Raw genomic sequence first — 22020 nt, forward strand, 5'->3', positions numbered from 1 at the left:
CATGTGCCTATCAGGCCTATGTACGATTTTCCGCACGTGAAAGGTATTTCGTACGCAAGGTTGTCAACATATTCGAAGTACTCGTTTTCTTATCAGGTTAAGATTATCATTAGTGTCAAGCTAAGAAAGCAGGAAGTAGGGTGGTTTGCTCGGTCCAAGAATGAGAGTCAAAGGCGAATATGTCAGCAATCTTAAGGTTGCGGATGACATTGTTCTGTTCAGCAACACCGCGGATGAAGTGCAACAAATGATTAATGACTTTAACCGAGGAAAGGGAATAGGGGTGTTGAAGAATAATATGCTGTAATATATCCGGTACGGAACTTACCTACACGCCCACGAAAGTCTCCGTGGTAGAAGTGACCGGAGCGCGCCACTACGGTGTTCCTCGTGTTCATGGCTGCGTTGAGAAGTGTTGGGAAGTCAAATCTTATGCGTTGTTATCAGCATGCACAAAAAAGCTGAAGAGATTGCGTATGTACAGTAGGGTGGTTTGCTGGGCGAGTTGGCGCACAGTAATGTTAAGAAAGTGCCGGCGGTGAAAACACGTCAGGTTATGTTTGTTGTTGGCATAAAGCTTAAAGTTATATTTTACCGTGCGTTAACTACATAAACCGTGAAGTATTTTAAGCTGAGTTGTTGAAATATTCCTATCTATTCGCTATCGACGTATTTGTCATACAGAAAGTTTTGCCGATATTACCGGGATTTAAAAATGGAGAGCTTCTTAGAATCCGTTATTCGACCTTTATCAACGACCCTGTTGAGCTTATTCGAGATAATTAGCACGGTAGCACCATAGCACGACGTTATAGAGGTTATTTTAAAACATTTAAGTTGCGTGATAAGGTATCTTAACGGAAATACGTTTTCCACACGGACACAGTAAGGGACACCAACAAGCGCTAAATTTCAACACAATGTTTATTGGAAGCCGGATTGCTATTTTATGTATTCTATGCATCAAGTCAGGATTACACAAACAGATATGAATTTAGACACCATAATTCTTTGCTTGTTAGTTATACCGAAGGCATGCTAAGACAATCTTGGCCTAGCTTCTCAGTAGTTGCACTCACAGTTATTAGTCTGGTCATTTTTTTCTTTGTGCTTGCGCGCAACGGATCATTTTCGAAACAGAGGGAAGGAAAACCACACTTGCTTCAGTGGGCTGCTAACCTGCCATCACCACCTCTCCTTACCTTGTTGCAGTGCTCTCTGAGCCTGTCATTTAGACATCGCCCGGTTGGCTAAAGTTGACCCACGTTTACTCTAACGTACCCCAAGCGCCATTGTTGCGCTTGAGGTTGTCTATACTTGCCATACGACAGCTGAAGCATAAAGAAAATCTGTTTTGGCTGTACAGAAGTCAAGCTATAGCTCTAATAACGTTGCCTTTTTTTTGTTTTTGCCTTCCCAAGGTAACCGAACAGAATCAGTGCTTGAGAATTTCAAACTTCACGTTTTTGTGCCACTGTAATAGGAGCGAGAAAATATTGATTCTAGAGTGTTTAATAACGCGAACGCGTTAAATGGCTCATGAAGCTGATGACTTAAAGAGTGTTCGGGCTAAGTGGTACGCCAACTGCGCATCTGAGTTCAAAAGGCTTTCTGCTAAGCCAAAATTTTCACGCTTGAAACACAAGCGTGAACATCAACGCCCGCAGTGTCGTTAATAAATCGGAAAGCCTTGAGGCAACTATCATGGGTTACAATCCACATGTAGTTGTGATAACAGAAACATGGTTGCATGACAATATTGAAGATGCTGTTGTATTTTCTCCATCTTATCGAGCATATCGCCGTGACTGGTGTATTAGAGGGGGCGGGGTAGCAGTTTTGATAAAAGAAACTATATCCGGTACTCTGTTATGTCAGGCCGATAACCTGGAATCTGTTACAATGAAGCTTACTTGCTGGGGTAAATCATTTTTGCTATTTGCAGTTTATCGAGCACCTGACTCGCGCCCAGAATTTTTTCGTGATCTTTTTGAACACATGGTTTCATTCACAAGCGATAAAGTGCTACTTATAGGCGACTTTAACCTACCAGATATTGATTGGGAGAATGGGTTTCTCTGCACCGGGATTAATTCACACTTAGATTACTTACATGACATCATTCTGTCTCACAATCTACACCAGGTTGTGAGACAGCCAACGCGTACCTATGGTACGTCAGCAACCATACTTGACCTCGTTTTTGTAAGTCGTTCATGAGAAAACTTCTTTGTTTCGGTTGAGCCTGGAATTTCTGACCTTAGTCTGGTATATTTTTCTTGTTCTTTGGGAGTGCTAAACACTAAAAAATGTAAAACAACCACTGTTAAAGATTTTTCTCGTGCCAGAGACGAAAGTGTCTTGAATTATCTTGAGCAATGCTTTGATAACTTTCACAGTAACAATACTACTGTGCTTTGGGATAAATTTAAAGAAATTATCGCTCACTGCCTTAGCAACTTTATTCCTAATAGAACTAAAAAAAACTTCCAAGACTACTCCCTGGATAACGAGAAAGATCTTGCACCTTAAAAGAAAAGTTAAGCGCTTAAGACGACGATGTGCCTCACGTGCTTCAATTCATGAAATCCAAAATAAGCTGAACCAAGAAGTGCGGTAGCTAAGCGCTGGTATTTTCACCATACATTGCCAAATTTCATTCAAACGGCACCCCAAAAATTTTGGGCTTTTCTAAGCTCAAAAACCAAGCCAATTAATCAAATTGTTCACGAGGGCCATGTCGTTGTCGAAAAACAACGCATCGCGGAGCACTTCAATAATTATTTTTAGAGTGTTTTTTTCCCAGTTTGATGGTGGTATAAACGTTAACCGCATGTCATGCAACTCGACCTCTGATATTGTATCGCAACCGGGTGTAGTGTCGATGCTGCTGAACCTCAAAGCTAAATCATCTCCAGGACCAGACAACAGACCGAACGCTTTTCTGCGCAGATATGCTGAAGCGTTAGCCCCTTTTCTTGTTGTTATCTTCCGTTCCTCGTTATCTTCGGCTAATCTTCCTACAGACTGGCTTACTGCACGTGTCGTTCCCATACCAAAAAAAGGCGACAGAACCCTAGTAACTAGTTATCGTCATATCTCATTAACTTCATCATGTTGCAAGTTAATCGAACATATTATAGCTAATGAAATAACCAAATTCCTTAGTGACAACAACGTACTGTCTCCTCATCAGCATGGTTTCCGGAAGGGTTTTTCTACTGTGACACAATTAACCACAATTATTCACAACTTTGCAAGTGCTCTTGACAAGTCAAGCCAAATTGACGTAATATTTTTAGACTTTAAGAAAGCGTTTGACCTCGTACCTCACAATAAACTTATAGAAAAATTACAGTCAATAGATCTTCCAGCCTATATTATTAACTGGGTGGCGGCTTATCTGTCTAATCGCAAGCAGTTCGTTTAAATTGATAATTACTCTTCTAACGAACTTTCAGTAACCTCTGGAGTACCTCAAGGTAGCGTGCTAGGACCTTTACTATTTCTAATTTACATAAACGACATCACTAACGAAATTTCTCATCCCGTTCAAGTTAGACTATTTGCTGACGATTGTGTGTTGTTTAACGAGGTTACTTGCCACGATGATCAATTAATGCTTAACTCTGACCTTCAAAACAATCTTTCCTGGTGCACTCGGTGGGGTGTGGAATTGAACAGAGAAAAAACTGTTTATATGTCCATAAGAAAAAAAAATACCGTTTGTCTATAACCTCGGCACGGAACCACTGACCAAGGTCAGCCAATATAACTATCTTGGAATCACAATAGCCAGTGACCTCAGCTGGAATAGGCACATTTCTAACGTATGTAACTCGTCTTTGGGGAAGCTTTGTCTTCTCAGGCACAAACTAAAGCACGCTCCCTCTAGTAGTAGATTACTGGCTTACACTTCACTCATCCGACCGAAACTGGAATATGCATGCATTGTGTGGGATCCCTATAAGAAAATTAACATTAACACTTTAGAGATGGTTCAACGTAAAGCTGTCAGGTTTATTTTTTCTAAATATAGACTGAGTGACTCTCCTACTAGCCTAATGATTCAACAAAATATCCAAACGCTACAAGTACGCAGGAAAATACAACGACTGAAATTTCTTTTCTTGCTTAAAAACAACTGTTTGTCCCTCCAGCCACAGGCTTATGTTAAACCACTTACAGCGCGCCGAACACGGCATCGTCACGCTGATTCTTTGACGCCTTATAACACCCGAACTAACCTTTTCAAGTTTTCATTCTTCCCTCGCACTGTAACAGATTGGAACAGCCTGCCATTATCACAATTGATAAACACCGATTCTATTGACCGCTTGTGTCTTTGATACTGGGGGTATTGCCATATGGGCAAACCTTGTCACTGTTTTCTTCTTTTTTTACACGTGAATATTGTATAATATTTTCCACATCATCCTTATTCTATTCAGTATTTTGCAATGAGCGCTCGTTCAACTTCTGGTACTTTTTTTCCCTCTCTCGATAGTGGTTGCCAGTGCTCATATATGCGTGTGATACTGTTTTAATGTTTGTCAAGTTGCCTTCCTTCAGTGTACCTTCTCTTAATCTTATTAGTCGTCGCTTTCATTTTCTTGTTTTCTTATAATATTTACATATGTTGCATTGCGTTTGTATTTTCTTTTCATGTCTGTATGTATATATAAGTACGTGCATACGCAAATGTTTATGTATTCTGCCCCTCCTGCTTGGGCCCTCATTTGGGCATGCAGTATTGCATAAATAAATAAATAAATAAATAAATAAATAAATAAATAAATAAATAAATAAATAACGCATCCTCTGAACTTGAGCCATGCCAATCGCTTCTTCCTCAATTAGCATCACTTCAACCACCGTCGCCCCCCTCATCTCACAACGTCCGTCCTCCCTTACCAATATTCCAATGCTGATCTTCACCTCAATACGCGAGGAGTGGGACAGACGTGGGCCAGCGTGCCCTCGGGACCATTACTGTATATAACAAGCACACGCCTTCAACGGGAGAAGGAAGTTGACACAATACAAGCCGCAGTCTCATGTCCACTTCCGTTTTCCGTCTAAGGTGCGTGTTTGTAAATCAGCACGTACGAAAACCCGCAACGGCAAATACAAATATGACAGCGCCTCTTAGATGCCCTATCGCCGGACATTCCGGGTTAGTGGAAACGTCTTCTATGTTTCCTTGTTTGTGGTCGGCGTACATTTACTACGAATATCCTCGACCATGGGCCAAAACCTTTCAGTTTATCTCTGTCTCCCACAGGTTCTTAGGCAAAAACAAAGAGCGGGTTGTGCCCTTCACCTTCCTGCCTTTTGGCGAAGGACCCCGACAGTGTGTCGGCATGAAGTTCGCCTGCATGAACATCAAGCTTGGCCTTTTCCACGCCCTTTCAAGGTTCTCATTCGAAACGTCCTCTGAGACACAGGTAAGATCTCGTAACAAATAAACTGCTTACTACTGCGCATTATCGCCAAAAGCATAATTTTTGCTCAGGTATGCTTGAAACTGAGTTGACGCGAATAAAACATGCTAAAATTTACGCAAACGAAAGTGAGCAGGAAGGACCCGTTCTCCTCACTTTTTGTCAATGATATAAATATTGAATAGATGCTACCGCAGGACAGGCACTTCTTGCCTAGGTAAATTAAAATGGTGCGATGCGACGCACAATTAACTGAAGTCACGAGGAGGAAAGCGATAATTGACGCTTCTTCTGCGAAGAATGGCGATGAGTAATGGATGCACAAACAAGTATGAAACATCATCTGCCTATTTTTATGTCAAGTGCAGGTTGAACGCCTCTCCCAGCGACCTGTCTTGCGCTAATTCCAACTTGCGCCTGCAAATTTCCTAATTTCATTACCCCGCGATATTTTCTGCCATCCCTGGCTTGTCCCCCAAGCGGTAACTCTAATGGTCCACCGGATAACTACCCTATGCATTACATGGCCTACCCAGGTCCATTTGTTTCTCTTAATGTCAAGAAGAGTATTGGCTGTCTCCGTTTGCTCTCTGATCCACACCGCTCTCTTGCTGTCTCTTAACGTTGAGCCTTAGATTTTTTCTTTCCACTGCTGTTTCCGCGGTCTTTAGATAGTTCTCGCATATTTTGTTAACCTCATGTGCTATATCGAATATGATATCACCGGTGCAATTCAATGATTGTAGACTTTTCTTTTAAACGTCATTTATATTCGGGGTAAGCTCCCAGAAGTGATTTGGTAATGCCTGCCGTGTGCACTCGAAATCATTTTTATTCTTGTGTTCGTTTCTTTCTTATTATCAGGGCGAGTAACTGACCCATATAAACGTACTCTCGCATACACTCTAGTGGCTGACATACGGTCATGTATTCTTGTTTTCTTACCTGGCTGATGAATATTAGAATTGTCCTCTGCATAAAAATCTTCAACCCTACTCTTACACTATATATATTAAGCTCTTAAATCGTTTGTCGAAATTCATCGCCAGTGCTGCTGAACAGGAAAATGCCATCTGCAAACCAAAGGCTGCTGAGATACTTGCCGTTGACCCTCACTACTAATCCTTCCCATTCTAATAGCTTAAATGCATTAAATACTTCTAAGCATACTGTGGTGAATAGCATTGGATGGATCATGTCGCCTCACCTAACCCCTTTCTTCATAGCTAATTTTCTATTTTCTTGTGAAAAAGCTAGGTAGTTTTGGAATCTGTCAATATTTTCCAAGATATTCACGTAGCCCTTCTGTGCTCCTTGACAACGTAACGTCTCCAGGACAACTCTACCGAATGACGTGTCTTTTGATTAAATGTAAAAACCATATAGAGCGCTTCGCAGTACTGTGTACATTTCTCAATTAGATGAATAATCACACGGATGTGATCCTTTGTAGCATATCTCTTGCTGAAGCCAGTCTGCTGTCTTGCTTTGATTGAAGTCAAGTGTAGTCCTGATTCTATCATAAATTATTGTTGTGCATATTTTATACAATGCCGATAAAAATAAATGGGTATAAAGACCTTGTTCAAGGCGATCCCGTCCACGCCGTTATATTTTACCCTGTCGCGGCACATCCGTAGCTGAATTCGGCTGCCTCCATATCATGCGCATTCAGAATGGATCTGCATGATGCGGGTGCTGCTCAAGAAACTTCTCTTTCAGTGTGTATCGCAGATGATGACAACGTGCAAGGCACGGGGATTAGGTCACAGGTTCAGAGGACGTGTAAGCTTATTCAGAGACACATTTTGAAAACGGTGCGAGTAGCGTATACGTTGCCTGTACCACAAGGCTCAAGCTCCCTTGGGATACTCGGTCCCATGCCGATACGCGGCGGTAGCGCCACTTCCACCACTGGTGGCTGCCGGATGTCCAGCTGGGAATAAATCACAAACAATGCCGCCACGAGGTCACTGATGAAGTCAGAGGGTAGAAGGAGAGGGCGCGCCGCCGGAAGGGGAGTAGTAGTAGAAAGCATTTATTCACAAAAGAGGAAACAAATGCGGAGAAAAAAATGTACAGTGAGTGCAGTCTTCATTTCAAAACTCCAGTGGCCTTGGCTGCTGCTCTCGCCTGGATTACCAGTCCGCGCTGCGTCTCTAGGTCTGGGCTGGACAGGGTGGCCTCCCACTGCTCCTCCGGCTGTTGTGTTTGTATGTCTGGCGGTATGGGGCCCATACACCCCCACGTGACGTGGTAGGCAGTGGGCTGTTCGTTACACCAGGGGCATGCGTCTCTGTAGTGTTCTGAGAAGATGCTGTATTTGTGCAAGTTGGGGAAAGTCTTGATGTAGAGCTGTCTCCAGTCCTGCGCTTCATGTGCATTTAGCCTCTTGTGTGGTGGGGGTTAAAGCTGTCGTTGTTTGCGCAGGTATTGAAGTCTCGCGCCATAAGCCGCGGGGACGGGCAGGGTGGCTGTGGAATCGAGGATTGTGGCCGCTCGGTTCGTGTGACCTCGAGCTAGCCTGTCCGCGACCTCGTTACCCTCCAGCCCCGAGTGCCCCGGGGCCCATGCAATCTGGTGTTTGAGTGATGAATTTGGAGCCAATGGATTAGTCGTAAATCTAGCTAATTTTTGAGGTATCCTTCCTGCTAGAAGGAGCCGACATGCCGCTTGGGAGTCGGTTACTATTTGTAGTTCTCGGTTTGTCGCGTCCCCGTATTGAACAGCCAGCACGATCGCCGCCGCTTCCACTTCCGTGACCGTACAGTGCGGAATGGAGATGCTGGAGTCTTCTGTGTAAGAGTCCACCACCACGACTGCTACTGCGATCGATGTACCCTGATATAGGGAAGCGTCAACGTAGACCGTCTTCGGGCTCCGTCCCACTGTGCGTTTGAGGTAGTCTACTCGGGCGTTTCTTCTTCCTTCATTGCGAGTTTGAGAGATGTTTTTTGAGAGTGGGGCCACGTGTACTCTGGCCCGGTGGAGAGAGAGGTCACTGTTGCTCGGATCTTGGGGATTCTGGGTTCAGAGCAATGACAGGGCCAGCCACGCCATCAATTTACTAAAGTCGGCAACAAAAGAAGTGGCAAGGATGATTCAAATAATCACCTTCCACAAACAAGGCATGAGGGAAAGCGACACTGTCGGTTTAGTACAGGTGCTCGTTATCAGCAAACTAACATACAGCCTCCCTTTTCACACACTCAACAAGAGTAAGGAGGAGCTGGTTGACACTATTATCAGAGGCGCCTACAAGGTGGCCTTGCGCTTACCGGTAGGCACCCCGACAGACAAACTCCTTGGCCTCGGTGTGTACAACACATACTCCGAGCTCAAGGCGGCAACATTAATTTCACAAAGAAGCCGACTTAGCCAGACGAGATCGGGCAGAGAGATACTGGTGAGGGTGAGTATTCCACCACACCCCCAAAACTTGGACGAGTTACTCGTGGATATTCCCGGTCCCATCCGAAGCAGGATCTCGGTCACTCCTGTCACAAGAAATATACACAAAGACAGAAACAAAAAGCGAAGAGAAGAGAGGGTGAAATGGCTAGGCAAACTAGTCAGAAATAATGAGAACACCGTTTATGTTGACGCCTCTCAGTACAACTGGAAGCGTGCAGTAGTCACTGTCATAGGCAATGACAAGACTAGCCTAATCTCAAGCGCCTCCCTGATCACGTCCTCTATTTCCAAGGCAGAATGCTTCGCAACCGCCTTGGCAATCAAGGACCGAGAACGGACGGGGCCGTCGTACAACACCATCATCTCGGACTCTCAGGAGGCGTGCCGCTTCTTTATGAACGCCCGTCTCCCTTTCAAGGTTAGCGACCTCCTGGGAAAGGAACTCAAGAATACATACAGGCTGGTCTGCTGTCCGGGACACGCAGGCCTGGAAGGGAATGAGAGGGCTGACGCTCTAGCTCGAGAGCTCACGAACCGAGCGGAGCAACCATCGCACTCCCATTCACAACCCGCCAATTCACAGGAGAGCCGACGCGAGGAGGAGGATAACGATCCGGCACGTATGGCACCACGCGATATTCGTGCTCACCAGCGCGGCATGCGGCAAAAATACGGCGCCCCCCACACATCTTTGCAAGGGCAAGACGCAATAGATCTCCGCAGGATTCAAACGGGGGTCTACCCAAATTTATTAAGAATGAGCAAAATTTTCCCAACGATGTACGGGCGTGCCTGTCCGTGGTGTAGCGACTCACCACCGTCTTTGTACCACATCTCAAGGGGATGCCAAAATAGACCGCCGAATTTAAATGCCTACTTAGCTATAACCAACTAAGTAGGTATCTAACCAACATACTGGAGCAAAGGGAGGCACAACTCACCAGCTCACACCCGAAGGTGCAGAAGGCTCTTCTGGGTCACGTTGGGCTACCGGCAGAGGCCAGTGGAGCCCTGGACTTGGGGCACCACCCATCAAGCTCCTAATCCCCTATCCTCATTTCCCCAATTCAATAAAGTTATTATCTCTCTCTCTCTTCTGATTATTTAAGTCTCATGATCCGGATCCGCAGTCACTACCTGCCCTAAGCAGATGTATTCCCTTACCACTTCCAATGCCTCACTACCTATCGTAAACTGCTGTTCCCTTCCGAGACTGTTAAACATTACTTTAGTTTTCTGTAGATTAATTTTGAGACCCACTCTTCGGCTTTGCCTCTCCAGGTCAGTGAGCATGCATTGCAGGTGGTCCCCGGAGTCACCAAGCAAGGCAATATCATCAGCGAATCACAAGTTACTAAGGTATTCTCCATTAACACTTATCCCCAATTCTTCCCAATCCAGGTCTCTGAATACCTCCTGTGAAAACGCAGTGAATAGCATCGGAGAGATCGTATCTCCCTGCCTGAAGGCTTTTTTTATTGGGATTTTTGTTGGTTTCTTTATGGAGGACTACGGTGGCTGTGGAGCCGCTATAGATATCTTTCAGTATTTTTACATACGGCTCGTCTACACCCTGATTCCGCAATGCCTCCATGACTGCCGAGGTTTCAACTGAATCAAACGCTTTCTCGTAATCAATGAAACCTATATATAAGGGCTGGTTATATTCCCCAAATTTTTCTATCACCTGAATGATAGTGCGAATATGGTCTATTGTTGAGTAGCCTTTACGGAATCCTGCCTGGTCCTTTGGTTGACAGAAGTCTAATGTGTTCCTGATTTTATTTGCAATTACCTTAGTAAATACTTTGTAGGCAACGGACAGTAAGCTGATCGGTCTATAATTTTTCAAGTTTTTGGCGTCCCCGTTCTTATGGATTACGATTATGTTAGTGTTTTTCCAAGATACCGGTACGCTCTATTACGTTTCGCCTACGACGCGCGGTATAGCCGGCGCGGATGCAACGGACGCCGAGGCTTCGTTCAATGCGGTGGACATTTTGGCCCGTTCGGAGCTGCCGCAACGCCTCCCCGCCAAGCGCGTCCAGGCATGTTTCAGTGCCACGTGTCTTCGTGTGTGCGTGTGTGTGTATGTGCCCACGCTTGTCAAAGCGCGGCAGCCGGGGAGAGGAGCTCCCCAAGTGTGAAGCGAGGAGGTCTGACCGGCGCCGGCTCGGCGGATGCGTCACTACACTCGTCTCAACATGTCTCTCAGCATGTCCGCCTCCCGCTGTCACGTGGCCTCGTCCCGTGACGTTTCCTCTTGCCCTCAACTCGGAGAGTATAAAAGCAGCTGCCCCCGGACGCCAGGAGAGAGGCTCCGATTTCTTCTGTCGAGTAACGTGCTCTCCCGCCTCTCCACTTCGGTCGACCTGACCGGCCGCTCTTTGTGATGCTAGAATAAACAAGTTGTTCTGTTAGCAGTCGACTCATGCTTTGCCGGGGCCTTCGGATGCTTCCAGTTGTGCCCCAGGCCGCCAGGCCAACGCTACCCTTGGGGCTTGCGACCCATTTGCAACAACTCGTGCCAGCGGTGCGATTGCAATAACGGGCGTCAGCGCTGAGCATCCAACAACTCGAAGTCATGAGGCATTGCGTATACAGGGTGGCCAGTTTCTCTAGATCAATCTGCCCACCATTCTTCAACAAATCTGCTGTTACCTGATCCTCCTCAGCTGCCTTCTTCCTTTGCATAGCTCCCAAGGCTTTCTTTACTTCTTCCGGTGTTACCTGTGGGATTTCGAATTCCTCTAGACTATTCTCTCTTCCATTATCCTCGTGGGTGCCACTGGTACTGTATAAATCTCTATAGACCTCCTCAGCCACTTGAGCTATCTCATCAATATTAGTAATGGTATTGCCGGTTTTGTCCCTTAACGCATACATCTGACTCTTGCCAATTCCTAATTTCTTCTTCACTGCTTTTAGGCTTCCTCCGTTCTAGAGAGCATGTTCAATTCTATCCATATTATACTTCCCTATGTCAGCTGTCTTACGCTTGTTGATTAACTTGGAAGTTCTGCCAGTTCTACTCTTGCTGTAGGGTTAGAGGCTCTCATACATTGGCGTTTCTTGATCAGATCTTTCGTCTCCTGCGATAGCTTACTGGCATCCTGTCCAACGGAGTTACCACCGACTTCCATTGCACAATCCGTAATGATGCCCACAAGATTGTCGTTCATTGCTTCAACACTAAGGTCCTCTTCCTGAGTTAAAGCCGAATACCTGTTCTGTAGCTTGATCCGCAATTACTCAATTTTCCCTCTTTCCGCTAACTCCTTGATGGGCTTCTTATGTACCAGTTTCTTCCGTTCCCACCTCAGGTCTAGGCTAATTCGAGTTCTTACCACCATATGGTCACATCAGCGCACCTTGCTGAGCACATCGACATCTTGTATGATGCCAGGGTTAGTGCAGAGTATGAAGTCTATTTCATTTCTAGTCTCACCATTCGGGCTCTCCACGTCCATTTTCGTCTATCCCGCTTGCGAAAGAAGGTATTCATTATACGCGTATTATTCTGTTCCGCAAACTCTACTCATAACTCTCCCCTGCTATTCCTAGTGTCTATGCCATATTCCCCCACTGCTTTGTCTCCAGCCTGTTTCTTGCCTACCTTGGCATTGAAGTCACCCATCAGTATAGTGTATCTTGTTTTGACTTTACCCATCGCCGATTCCACGTCTTTTATAGAAGCTTTCGACTTCCTGGTCATCATGACTGGATGTCGGGGCGTAGACCTGTACAACTTTAATTTTGTACTTCCTATTAAGCTTCACAACAAGACCTGCCACCCTTTCGGTAATGCTATAGAATTGCTGTATGTTACCAGCTATATTCCTATTAATCAGGAATCCAACTCCTAGTTCTCGTCTCTCCGCTAAGCCCCGGTAGCACAGGACGTGCCCACTTTTTAGCACCGTATGTGCTTCTTTTGGCCTCCTAACTTCACTGAGCCCTATTATATCCCATTTACTGCCCTCTAATTCCTCCATAGCACTGCTAGACTCGCCTCATTAGATAACGTTCTAGCGTTAAACGTTGCCAGCTTCATATTCCAAAGGCGGCCTGTCCGGAGCCAGGGATTCTTAGCACCCTCTGCTGCGTCGCAGGTCTGACCGCCGCCGTGGTCAGTTGCTTCGCAGCTGCTGGAGACTGAGGGCCGGGGTTTGATTGTTGTGTTTATATAGGAGGTTGTCGCCAAGTACCGCACCAGGGTGGCCAATCCTGCTCTGGTGAGGGAGTGCGTTACCGGTTCTGGTCACCGGGATCAGGCCACACTCCAGGCTATGCAATTTTATCAACACGCGGATTTTTTTTTAATCTGGTGGGAAATTGCGCGCCACCGGGATTCGAACCATTTTAGACAATGCACCTTACTATACCCGGCGACAAGAGAAATTGCCGATGACGACTTCGAAGAAGTAAAAAATGCAGGATTGGCTCAAAAGCAAAAACAACCCCGACAGCGAAAGGGTGGTGAAAGCGCAGCTGCTTGAGTTGGTAGCATCTGTAAAGCCACGCTTTCTGAGCTACGTCGTAGAAAATGCCGCTGGAAGGGCCGGTTTCATTGTACTCAGGCTCCCACCATACCACTGCGAATTTAATCATATCGGGCTTGTGTGGGCAAAGCTGAAAAATGGCATCGGTGCGGACAACAGAGACTTCAAGCCGTCCACGGTCGAAGACGTGGTGAGGGAAAAAATCAAGCATGTAATGGCAGAAGACTGCAAGAAGAACGTTCACCACGTGATGGACCTGAAGGCAAAGTTCAGACTTGACACGTCTGGGAGTGACCACATCTAACTCATCATTATCCAACTGGGTGAAATGACACTGAAGAAAGCGACTCCAACAGCGAGCTGTCCGGCATTGAGCCACTCGACGAAGCATAACAGCTTATTATTAACGAAAAAACAGCCCTTATTAAAGCTACCAAAATTTTGCCGGTGGGTTCGCAGCAGCCAACCATCCTCCTATGACCTCTCATAATAAGCAGTTCATGTGGTGGCATATGCCTTTTAATGACAGCTCAATTCGTAAAAAGCCACGTCCTGCACACACCGGGCTCAATTTAAGTACTGACATGTAACCATGCTTAAGTTCTGAAAAACGCAATGTAAATGCAATTATTAACCGTGAATAACTATGTGGGGACTGTTGTAGCATGCATACAGACGCTACTCAGATAGCAGGAATAGAAATGGCTTTATTCCCAAACGCGCGCTGTTTATCTAGGTACGAACAGGGGGCGTGGCCGTGACGTCATTCTGTCACAACACTTCTGCCAGCTTTAATTTTCTTTTTAATTGTATCCCCATGTATCTGGTTGCTTGCGTGTTCGTGTACTACGCCTTAAGGTAGTAGACTGCACTGGAACCTGCTCCGAGGTCTCGGGGCCGAACATCGCCTGGCGATCTTCAAGGCGCCCCGATGCTGGGGCCTCATGTGAAGATTGGTTTTGCAGTGTCTGATCGTCGCTCTGTGGACCGTCCGGAAGGGCTGTCATTTCTCGGGCCGCCATGGGGTCTGCTTGATCGAGCCGTCCTGGAAGTTCTAGGACTGAATGCGAGCTTCTGGCTGGCTGGTAATCCGGGCGCTTAGCTGAAACGATATGGTCGGCATGCACAAAACTTTCTTCGTTATTCACCCGCAATGTATACGTGACAGCACTAATACGGCTCGTAATCGTGCCTGCTAACCAAAGAGGGTCGCCCGGACGAGTTCCTTTCACTCGCACCTCGTCACGTGCTGTGAACTCGCGCCACGTTGACCTTGAGCGGACAAAAGTGGGCTGGCGCGATTCGTTCTTCAACCGGTTACTCAGCTCCGGGTGCAGGAGGCTAAGACGTGTTCTTGGAGCCCACGTCAAAAACAACTGAGCGGGCGTAATCCCTGTCGATGCGCAGGGTGTGTTCCTGTACGAAAATAAAAACTGATCGACACAATGCTGCATAGACTTGCCATGCTTTTTGTGTTCTCCAATTTGCTTTAGTAGGCTTTTCTTCCGCCGCCCCATTCGAAGCAGGAGGATAAGGCGGAGAAGTGAGGTGGCGTATGCCATTGGAGGCAAGGAATGTAGATGACTGAGCAGACGATAATTGCGGTCCATTGTCTGTGACGACCGTTTCCGGTAGACTGAAGCTCGCAAATATTCTTCGCAGTTCTTGCACAGTTGCTTCCGCTGTAGTTATTTTCGAGCACACAACTTCTGCCCATTTGGAATAAGCATCTATCAGGACTAGTAACCAGCATGAGTTTGCAAAAGCGAAGTCCACGTGCACTCTTTCCCATCTTTTGCGTGCACGGGCCCAAGGAGTGAAGTCTACCTGGGACGGCGTGTTTTGCCTAAATTGACAGACTGCACAGCTCTGGACAGTGTCTTCTATGTCCGAAGTTTGCTGAGGCCACCACACATGGCTCCTCGCAAGCATTTTCATTCTAGTCGCGCCTGGATGTCCTTCGTGCAGCAATTTTAAAACCGGCGTAACAAGCGCACGTGGCACAATTACGCGATTGCCCCAAATTACGCAGTCTAGATCCAACGATAGTTCATGGCGTCTAGTAAAGTACGGTGCTAAATTTTCGTCGGCCACTTTTGCTGGCCATCCATTTAATGTGAAGAAGTGGACCTTCGATAGGACTGGGTCCTTCTTTGTTGCTTTCCGAATATCTTCAGCGTCTTTGGGCCATTGCCACTGCCGAGTTCCCTTCAGTAATTGATATAGGGGTTTCAGCTGTGTGGACATGTTGGGGATGAACTTGGAGTAAAAAGATAGCATGCCAAGGTACGCTCTTAGTTCCGATTCATTCCTTGGAGCTGGCGCATTCCTAACAGCTTCAACCTTTTCTGTGCACGGCTTAATTCCACTTGCGCTAATAATATGCCCCAGATAGGTGACAGAGTCTTTGAAAAACTTACATTTCTCTTGCTTGAGCCGAACGCCATGCTCCCGAAACCGAGCAAGGACTGCTTCAACGCGTTGGAAACATTCCATTTCGGACGCTCCCGTGATGAGGACATCATCGAGATAGCAGGCAACGCCCTTCACGCCTTTTAATACTTGATCCATCACCGACTGGAATATGGCTGGGGCACTGGAAATTCCGTATGGCATGCGGAGGCACTGAAATAAGCCGATGTGCATGCTAAGCGTCAACAGCTTTTGAGAGTCAGGGTGCACTTCTATTTGTTGGTACGCAGTGGTCAGGTCTAAGATCGTGAAGACCTTGCCTTCCGTAATTACTGCAAAGATGTCCTCTACTAAAGGTAATGGATAATGCTCCGTCATTATGCAAGGATTTAAAGTAATTTTGAAGTCTCCACACAGCCTAACCTTTTTGTCTGCCTTAGGGACGACGACCACTGGTGTAGCCCAGTCGCTTTGTGCTACGGGAACCAGGACCCCGTTCCGTTCGAGCTGTTGAATTTCTTCTTCGACTGCTGTCCGCAGGGAAAAGGGAACAGGTCGAGCCTTGCAGAAGACTGGTCTGGCGTCTTCCTTTAGGACCAGCTGTGCCTTGTGTCCCTTTATTAGTCCTACCTCCGTAGAAAAGACATCGCTATACTTGCGTAGCAGGTCCTCCACCATTCCGTTTGTCTGCACCGTGAATACGCTCTTCCAGTCCATCCTCAGTTCTGCAAGCCAGTCACGTCCAAGTAGCGACGGCTTCCTTCCAGGTACAGCCACGACAGGCAACGTCTTGCGTTGTTCTCGGTAGACCACAGGCACTTCCGCTTGCCCTACAATTTCCAGTGGTGCGCCTCCGTACGTTCTAAGTTGCAGTCCTGTTTTAACTGGTGGCTGTGAACAAGACAGGGACGAAAAGACATTCTCGCTAATAATCGAGACAGCGGCTCCTGTGTCGACCTGCATCTCCACTGGCGTTCCTGCAATGTGCACTTGCACTCGGTAAGGTCGAGTCGTCGGTCCACTTTGCTGAACGTGAAAAAGTTGTAACTCTTCCACTTCTTCGTCGTTGTCGTGGAGTGCATTAACCGCTTCTCGTTTTTTTTTCTTGCACGCCCGAGCCAGATGACCGGTCATTTTGCAATAATGACACCTTGCCTTTCGATATGGACAGTCTCCCACATCGTGTTGCTCCGCACATCGGTAACAAGAGTTACCGGCTGCAAGACCCGCCGAAGTCCTCGCCTTTTGTCTTTGTTGACCCTTCTGAATGACGTGGACGTCTTCGTCGAGAAAAGTCTTGTCAGAGGTTGGGCGGAAGCCTTTGGATTCTTTCGCAGCCAGTTCCGCGCTTCTGGCTAGGTCATACGCAGTTTCGAAGCTTAGCTCCTTTTTCGTCAGAAGGCTGGCTTGAATCGAAGCGTCGCTGAGGCCAGCCACGAACCTGTCTCGAAGAGCATCGTCCAGAAACGGCCCAAAATCGAATCTTGCTGCCATATGGCGTAGTTCCACGGCAAATGCAGAAATTGTCTCACCTTCCATCTGGTAGCGGCGATTAAACTTGAACCTTTCGGCGATAACTTTGCTTCCCGGAGAGTAGTGTTCCCTCAGGACTGCGACGATTTCAACGAATGATTTGTCTTCTGGCTTCGCCGGTAGCAACAGGTCCTTCAGCGTTTTGTAGGGGCGTTTACCAATGGCCGTTATAAAGGCAGACTTCTTCAGGCTGTCATCCTTGTTTTGGGTCACTTTCCAGTAGTGGTCAAATCTTTCAACATAAGACATGAAATCTTCTTCGCCATCATCGATGAAAGATTCGAAATCCAAGAACTTCGCCATTCTACTTGTCCTGCGCAATCTCGGCTTAAGTTTACGTCCCACCCTCGTCGCCATTGTTGTAGCATGCATACAGACGCTACTCAAATAGCAGGAATAGGAATGGCTTTATTCCCAAGCGCGCGCTGTTTATCTAGGTACGAACAGGGGGCGTGGCCATGACGTCATTCTGTCACAACAGGGACCACAATGCTCATTCGAGCATTTGACGGGCCCTATTGTGAAGTAGCAGCAGCTGAAACAAATTTGACCGCCAATGTTGGCAGCCTGCTTGTCGAAAGGAAAACAACAGCAGTCGTGTTGGAGCCATTGTCAAGCTTCACATGCCCTTAAAGGCCAATACATGCAGGCAAGTAATAACAAAAGCACACCGTCGGCTCGGTTTACTCCACCGCATAGTCATTGTTTATTTCATTAGGCCACATGAACAAATAAGAAAAATGCTAGCAGAGTGACATGCCCCTGTTAGGCGGCCTGCTTCCAGGTAGTTGTGCTTCCCCTACTGTTCTTTCCAGCCTGTTGAGAGGAATAATGCCAATGTGAGAAGACCCAAAATACGCTATTAAGCAGCCAGCATTGAGCATGACAAGCCCCGCGAAGAAATAACAGTAGTCGCGCCACATTTGAAAGGCGCCTTTAGCAGTCTGCATTTCAAAGCGCAGTCATGAGTAGCCATTGTGTGTGAAACAGCAGTAATGAACGCGAAATAGAAAGCCCCTGTTAGCCGCTTGCGTGCAAAAGCACATTCATGTGGTCGCATTGTTTATTTTGGTTATCTCACTCAGGCAACTAATGCGACTAAGAGAACAATTATAAAATTATTAGAGCATATGATTCATAAACATATCAGCAGGTTTTTAACTGATAATGGCATTATCTCTCAGTGTCAACATGGATTCCGTGCTGGTCACTCAATGGTCAAGCAGTTCATCGAATTCACTCATGACGTTGCATTTACACTAAACTCTCGTAGACAGATAGATGCCATCTTTATAGATTATGCGAAGGCATTTTATGCATTTTGTGACAAAAAATCTCATTACACTGCGCTCGGTTCTTAAAAATGAAAAACTACTTGACTGGCTGACTGGCTGACCGGCTATTTAGATTCGAGGTGTCAGATTGTTTCTTTTACCAGCGCTCATTCGTCGTCAGCTACCGTTAGATCAGGCATTCGCCAGGGCTCGGTCTTTGGGTCACTACTATTCATTACATATAATAACGATGCAGCCGAAGTCATTAGCAAGTCCGTCAAGATCTTCGACAGCGAAGTGCGAGCAGCCCGACACCTGTTCAGATCGGGATCACGACGAGCACACCACAGATAAGCCTCGTGTTCCAGCCTGCTCTCAGAACTTTCCACCGGGCTCTTTTTTTATTCGCGTTTCATGTTTCATTTAAGCAGTCATCGCATGTTCGTTTTTGCTTGTTGTGTTAGTGTAGTGTTTACTGCGTTTATTGTCGCGTGTATTTGCATTTGCGCTGCGTACTTTATTATTTCATGAGTGTTCGAAATTCCCACGTGGTGCGCTTTGTGTCGCGCGTCGCATCAGAGTTGGTGTTGTGTGTGACCTGCACGCCTTCCGCGAGGCTTTCCAACGCCTGCCTTCAGTTTGCGTATTCTTTTTTCCAGCTGGTCTCTGGGCTGATTTTATTTTAATAAATTGAGCATGTGTTCTTACGACACCTCCAGTCTCAATCCTCTGGTCCACGGTTGATCAGGCGCGGACCTTATCGCGGTCAGCAATCAAACTATCTGTAAATGTACGTGGGTGGGTTTGTTGTCACCCTATTCCCTCTGGTTCAGAGAGTGCGAATACATTAGCACCAATCTTTCAGCACCAATCTTTCACAACAATTTACAATGGATCACATCCATACCAATATTCAGGTAAATGAGAAATCCGCGAAATACAATCAGCCTCTCCAATGGCTTTCATAGATTACGAAAACGCATTTGATTCAGTAGAGATATCAGCAGTCATAGAAGCATTACGCAATCAAAGTCTACAGACCACTTACGTAAATATCTTGGAAGCTATCTACAGAGATTCCACAGCTATCTTAATTGTGCTCGTGAAAAGTAGTAAGATACCTATAAAGAAAGGGGTCAGACAAGGAGACACAATCTCTCCAATGCTATTCGCTGCGTGCTTGGAAGTATTCAAGGTATAGAACTTGGAAGCCGTAGGACCAAGGATCGACGGGGAATATCTCAGCAACCTACGGTTTGCCGATTACGTTGTTTTATTCAGCCATACTGCAGACGAGTTACAACAAATGATTGAAGACCTTAACAAAGAGAGTGCAAAAATGGGGTTGAATATCAATATGCAGAAGACAAAGCCAGTGATGAATAGCCGGGCGAGGTAACAAGAGTTCAGGTTCGCCAGTCAGTCTCTACAGTCTGTGAAAGAGTAAATTTATCTAGGTCAAGTAATTACAGGGAACCCTGATCATGAGAAGATAATTCATAGAAGAATAAAAATGCGTTGGACCGCCTACGGCAGACATGGTCAGCTCTTGAATGGAAGCTTACCGTTATCATTGAAAAGGAAGGTGTGCAATCAGCGCATTTTAGCGGTGCTGACACATGGGGCGGAAACTTGGAGACTGGCAAAGAAGCTTGACAACAAGCCAAGGACCACGCAAAGAGCGATGGAACGAAGAATGCTAGACCCAACGTTAAGAGACAGAAAGAGAGCGGTTTGGATCATAGAGGAAATGGGTAATGGGTTGCAGGGGTAATTGGAGGTCACAGGGAGAGGCCTTCGTCCGGCAGTGGACATAAAATAGGCTGTATATGATTATTATTATTATAATTATTATTGACAGAAGATTTTATATCAGGCTTGTGCGTTAGCATGGCTCCTGGGCACTTTCTATGCAAAGAAGTCCGTTTCATGGGTAGTCCAGCTAAGCTGGTTCATTCAGTTCTCTTTTCTTTTTTATGCATCTTGTGCAAGTTGTGCACAGTTCGGAGCACAATACGCTCTCCAATCATCACGTTTGATGAGACTGCTTCAGCGAAGTGTTTCCAGTGAACGTTCACAGCTGTCAGTAGTGCTTGTCCCGTTTGTTTCGCCCTGCTTTGTTCAGTCTGTCTTTTGAGGAGTAGTCTTAATAATTTCAACGTATTTGCTGCAGTTAGTGAGGTATGCCTAATTTAATTAAACTACAGTCGCAGGCAATGCTACAGTTTCAAGGTAATATATTATTGTGCCGTATAGAGCATTGTAGATTGAACTACAAAAATCAAATTAATACAGGAGATTGCACGTAGCAACACAAACCACAATAATATCGTAAACAGACGCTATAGGTTGCTAGCAGATGACATGCCTTTTTCTGAATACATAAAGTGAGAAGCTATTCCTTGCCTGCAATGGCCCTTGATTTTCTCATCGTGTACGCTTTCACCTATTTGTTTAGCATTGTCGCGCACGTCAGTGCTTGCGCCATCGAGGAAATTTCACATTTTGGACTTGCCGAAATGGTGGTGAAATATAGCAAAATCGCGATGTACCGCGTCTGAGCACAAATATATTCGATTTGATGTTGGTGACAATGCTCAGTGATCGCATTAAACTTGGAGTGCCTTCGTTATGTTTCATAAGAAACAGCTCTCGATGCTATTGCTCAATGTTTGAGAATTTCTTATTCGGAAAATATTGAGAAATTGTCTTGAAAACGCTTTTTACATATGCACACAAACGCACGTTATACCGCAGGCATGACAAATGGCTCAGTTCGCCCAATGACGATGCGTTCTTCTTTCCAGATTCCCCCCAAGTACCAACCAAGCATCCTGCTTCTCCTTCCCTATGACGTGAAGCTCAGAGTTATCGACAGAAAAAGCCAATAGGAGCAGCGCCTTGGGGATCCAGAGAAGAACCAGTAGTGATCAATGACGGCCCAGAAGAAAAGGTTGCATGTGTGACAGAAATAAAACGGAAATAAAAAGGAAATTTGCAGGCCACGTGTACTGCCACATTGCTCACGGGACGCCTAGGTGGGGCGCGGTTACCAGCGCTTTAAGCGAAATCCAGAACAACTGTTCTTCGAGGCCGAAGGAAAGAACAACCAGAAATGTAATTGTCGTGATACACGATTAAGTAAAGACAACCCTGTATATTGCCAAACAATGCGCCCTATCTGAAAGCAATGTTGAGCATACCTTGTTCCACACTTTACCAGCGGTCACTAGAACTGAACCCTGACTATCGTTTCCTTCCCCCGTAGTACGCGCTTGTACCAATAAGACGGCAATTAAGATTACCTCAGACTTCCACAATATATTTATGTATAGATATATTGATATATAGCGCGAGCAACAACAACAACCGACTTCTGCCTCTTCGTCTTCTGCTGGCACCCATATTTCTCACTGCAATCATGCCCCGGCGCATAAGGGG

At 46.0% G+C, this 22020-nt stretch overlaps 2 protein-coding genes across 2 annotated transcripts in view; one reads left to right on the forward strand and one right to left on the reverse strand.

Moving 5' to 3' along the window:
- Nucleotides 1-21551, forward strand: part of LOC135897944 (cytochrome P450 3A9-like) — a 336077-nt gene extending 314526 nt beyond the window's left edge. The window contains exons 13-15 of the mRNA XM_070532782.1: nucleotides 5285-5447; nucleotides 10140-10217; nucleotides 21387-21551. Coding sequence (XP_070388883.1) covers nucleotides 5285-5447; nucleotides 10140-10217; nucleotides 21387-21470 — 325 coding nt within the window. The 3' untranslated portion in view covers nucleotides 21471-21551. The remainder of the gene's footprint in view (nucleotides 1-5284; nucleotides 5448-10139; nucleotides 10218-21386) is intronic.
- LOC135897887 (uncharacterized) lies at nucleotides 14702-17608 on the reverse strand. Its single transcript, XM_065426575.1, has 3 exons — nucleotides 16928-17608; nucleotides 16196-16663; nucleotides 14702-14776 (listed from the first exon to the last, which is right to left on the reverse strand). The coding sequence occupies exons 1-3, from the start codon at nucleotides 17606-17608 to the stop codon at nucleotides 14702-14704; spliced, it is 1224 nt and encodes a 407-aa protein (XP_065282647.1).
- Nucleotides 21552-22020: the final 469 nt, after the last annotated feature.

The sequence above is a fragment of the Dermacentor albipictus genome, chromosome 2, assembly GCF_038994185.2.
Source record: "Dermacentor albipictus isolate Rhodes 1998 colony chromosome 2, USDA_Dalb.pri_finalv2, whole genome shotgun sequence".
Lineage (NCBI taxonomy): Eukaryota > Metazoa > Arthropoda > Arachnida > Ixodida > Ixodidae > Dermacentor > Dermacentor albipictus.

Excerpts from the sequence above, each read along its gene's own strand:
- LOC135897887 (XM_065426575.1), bottom strand. The coding sequence starts at position 17,608 with ATGGCGAAGTTCTTGGATTTCGAATCTTTCATCGATGATGGCGAAGAA. Across the intron at positions 16,664-16,927 it reads GAGACTGTCCATATCGAAAG|CCACCAGTTAAAACAGGACT; the intron begins GCAAGGTGTCAT and ends TCTTGTTCACAG. Across the intron at positions 14,777-16,195 it reads TCCCTAAGGCAGACAAAAAG|GAACACACCCTGCGCATCGA; the intron begins GTTAGGCTGTGT and ends ATTTTCGTACAG.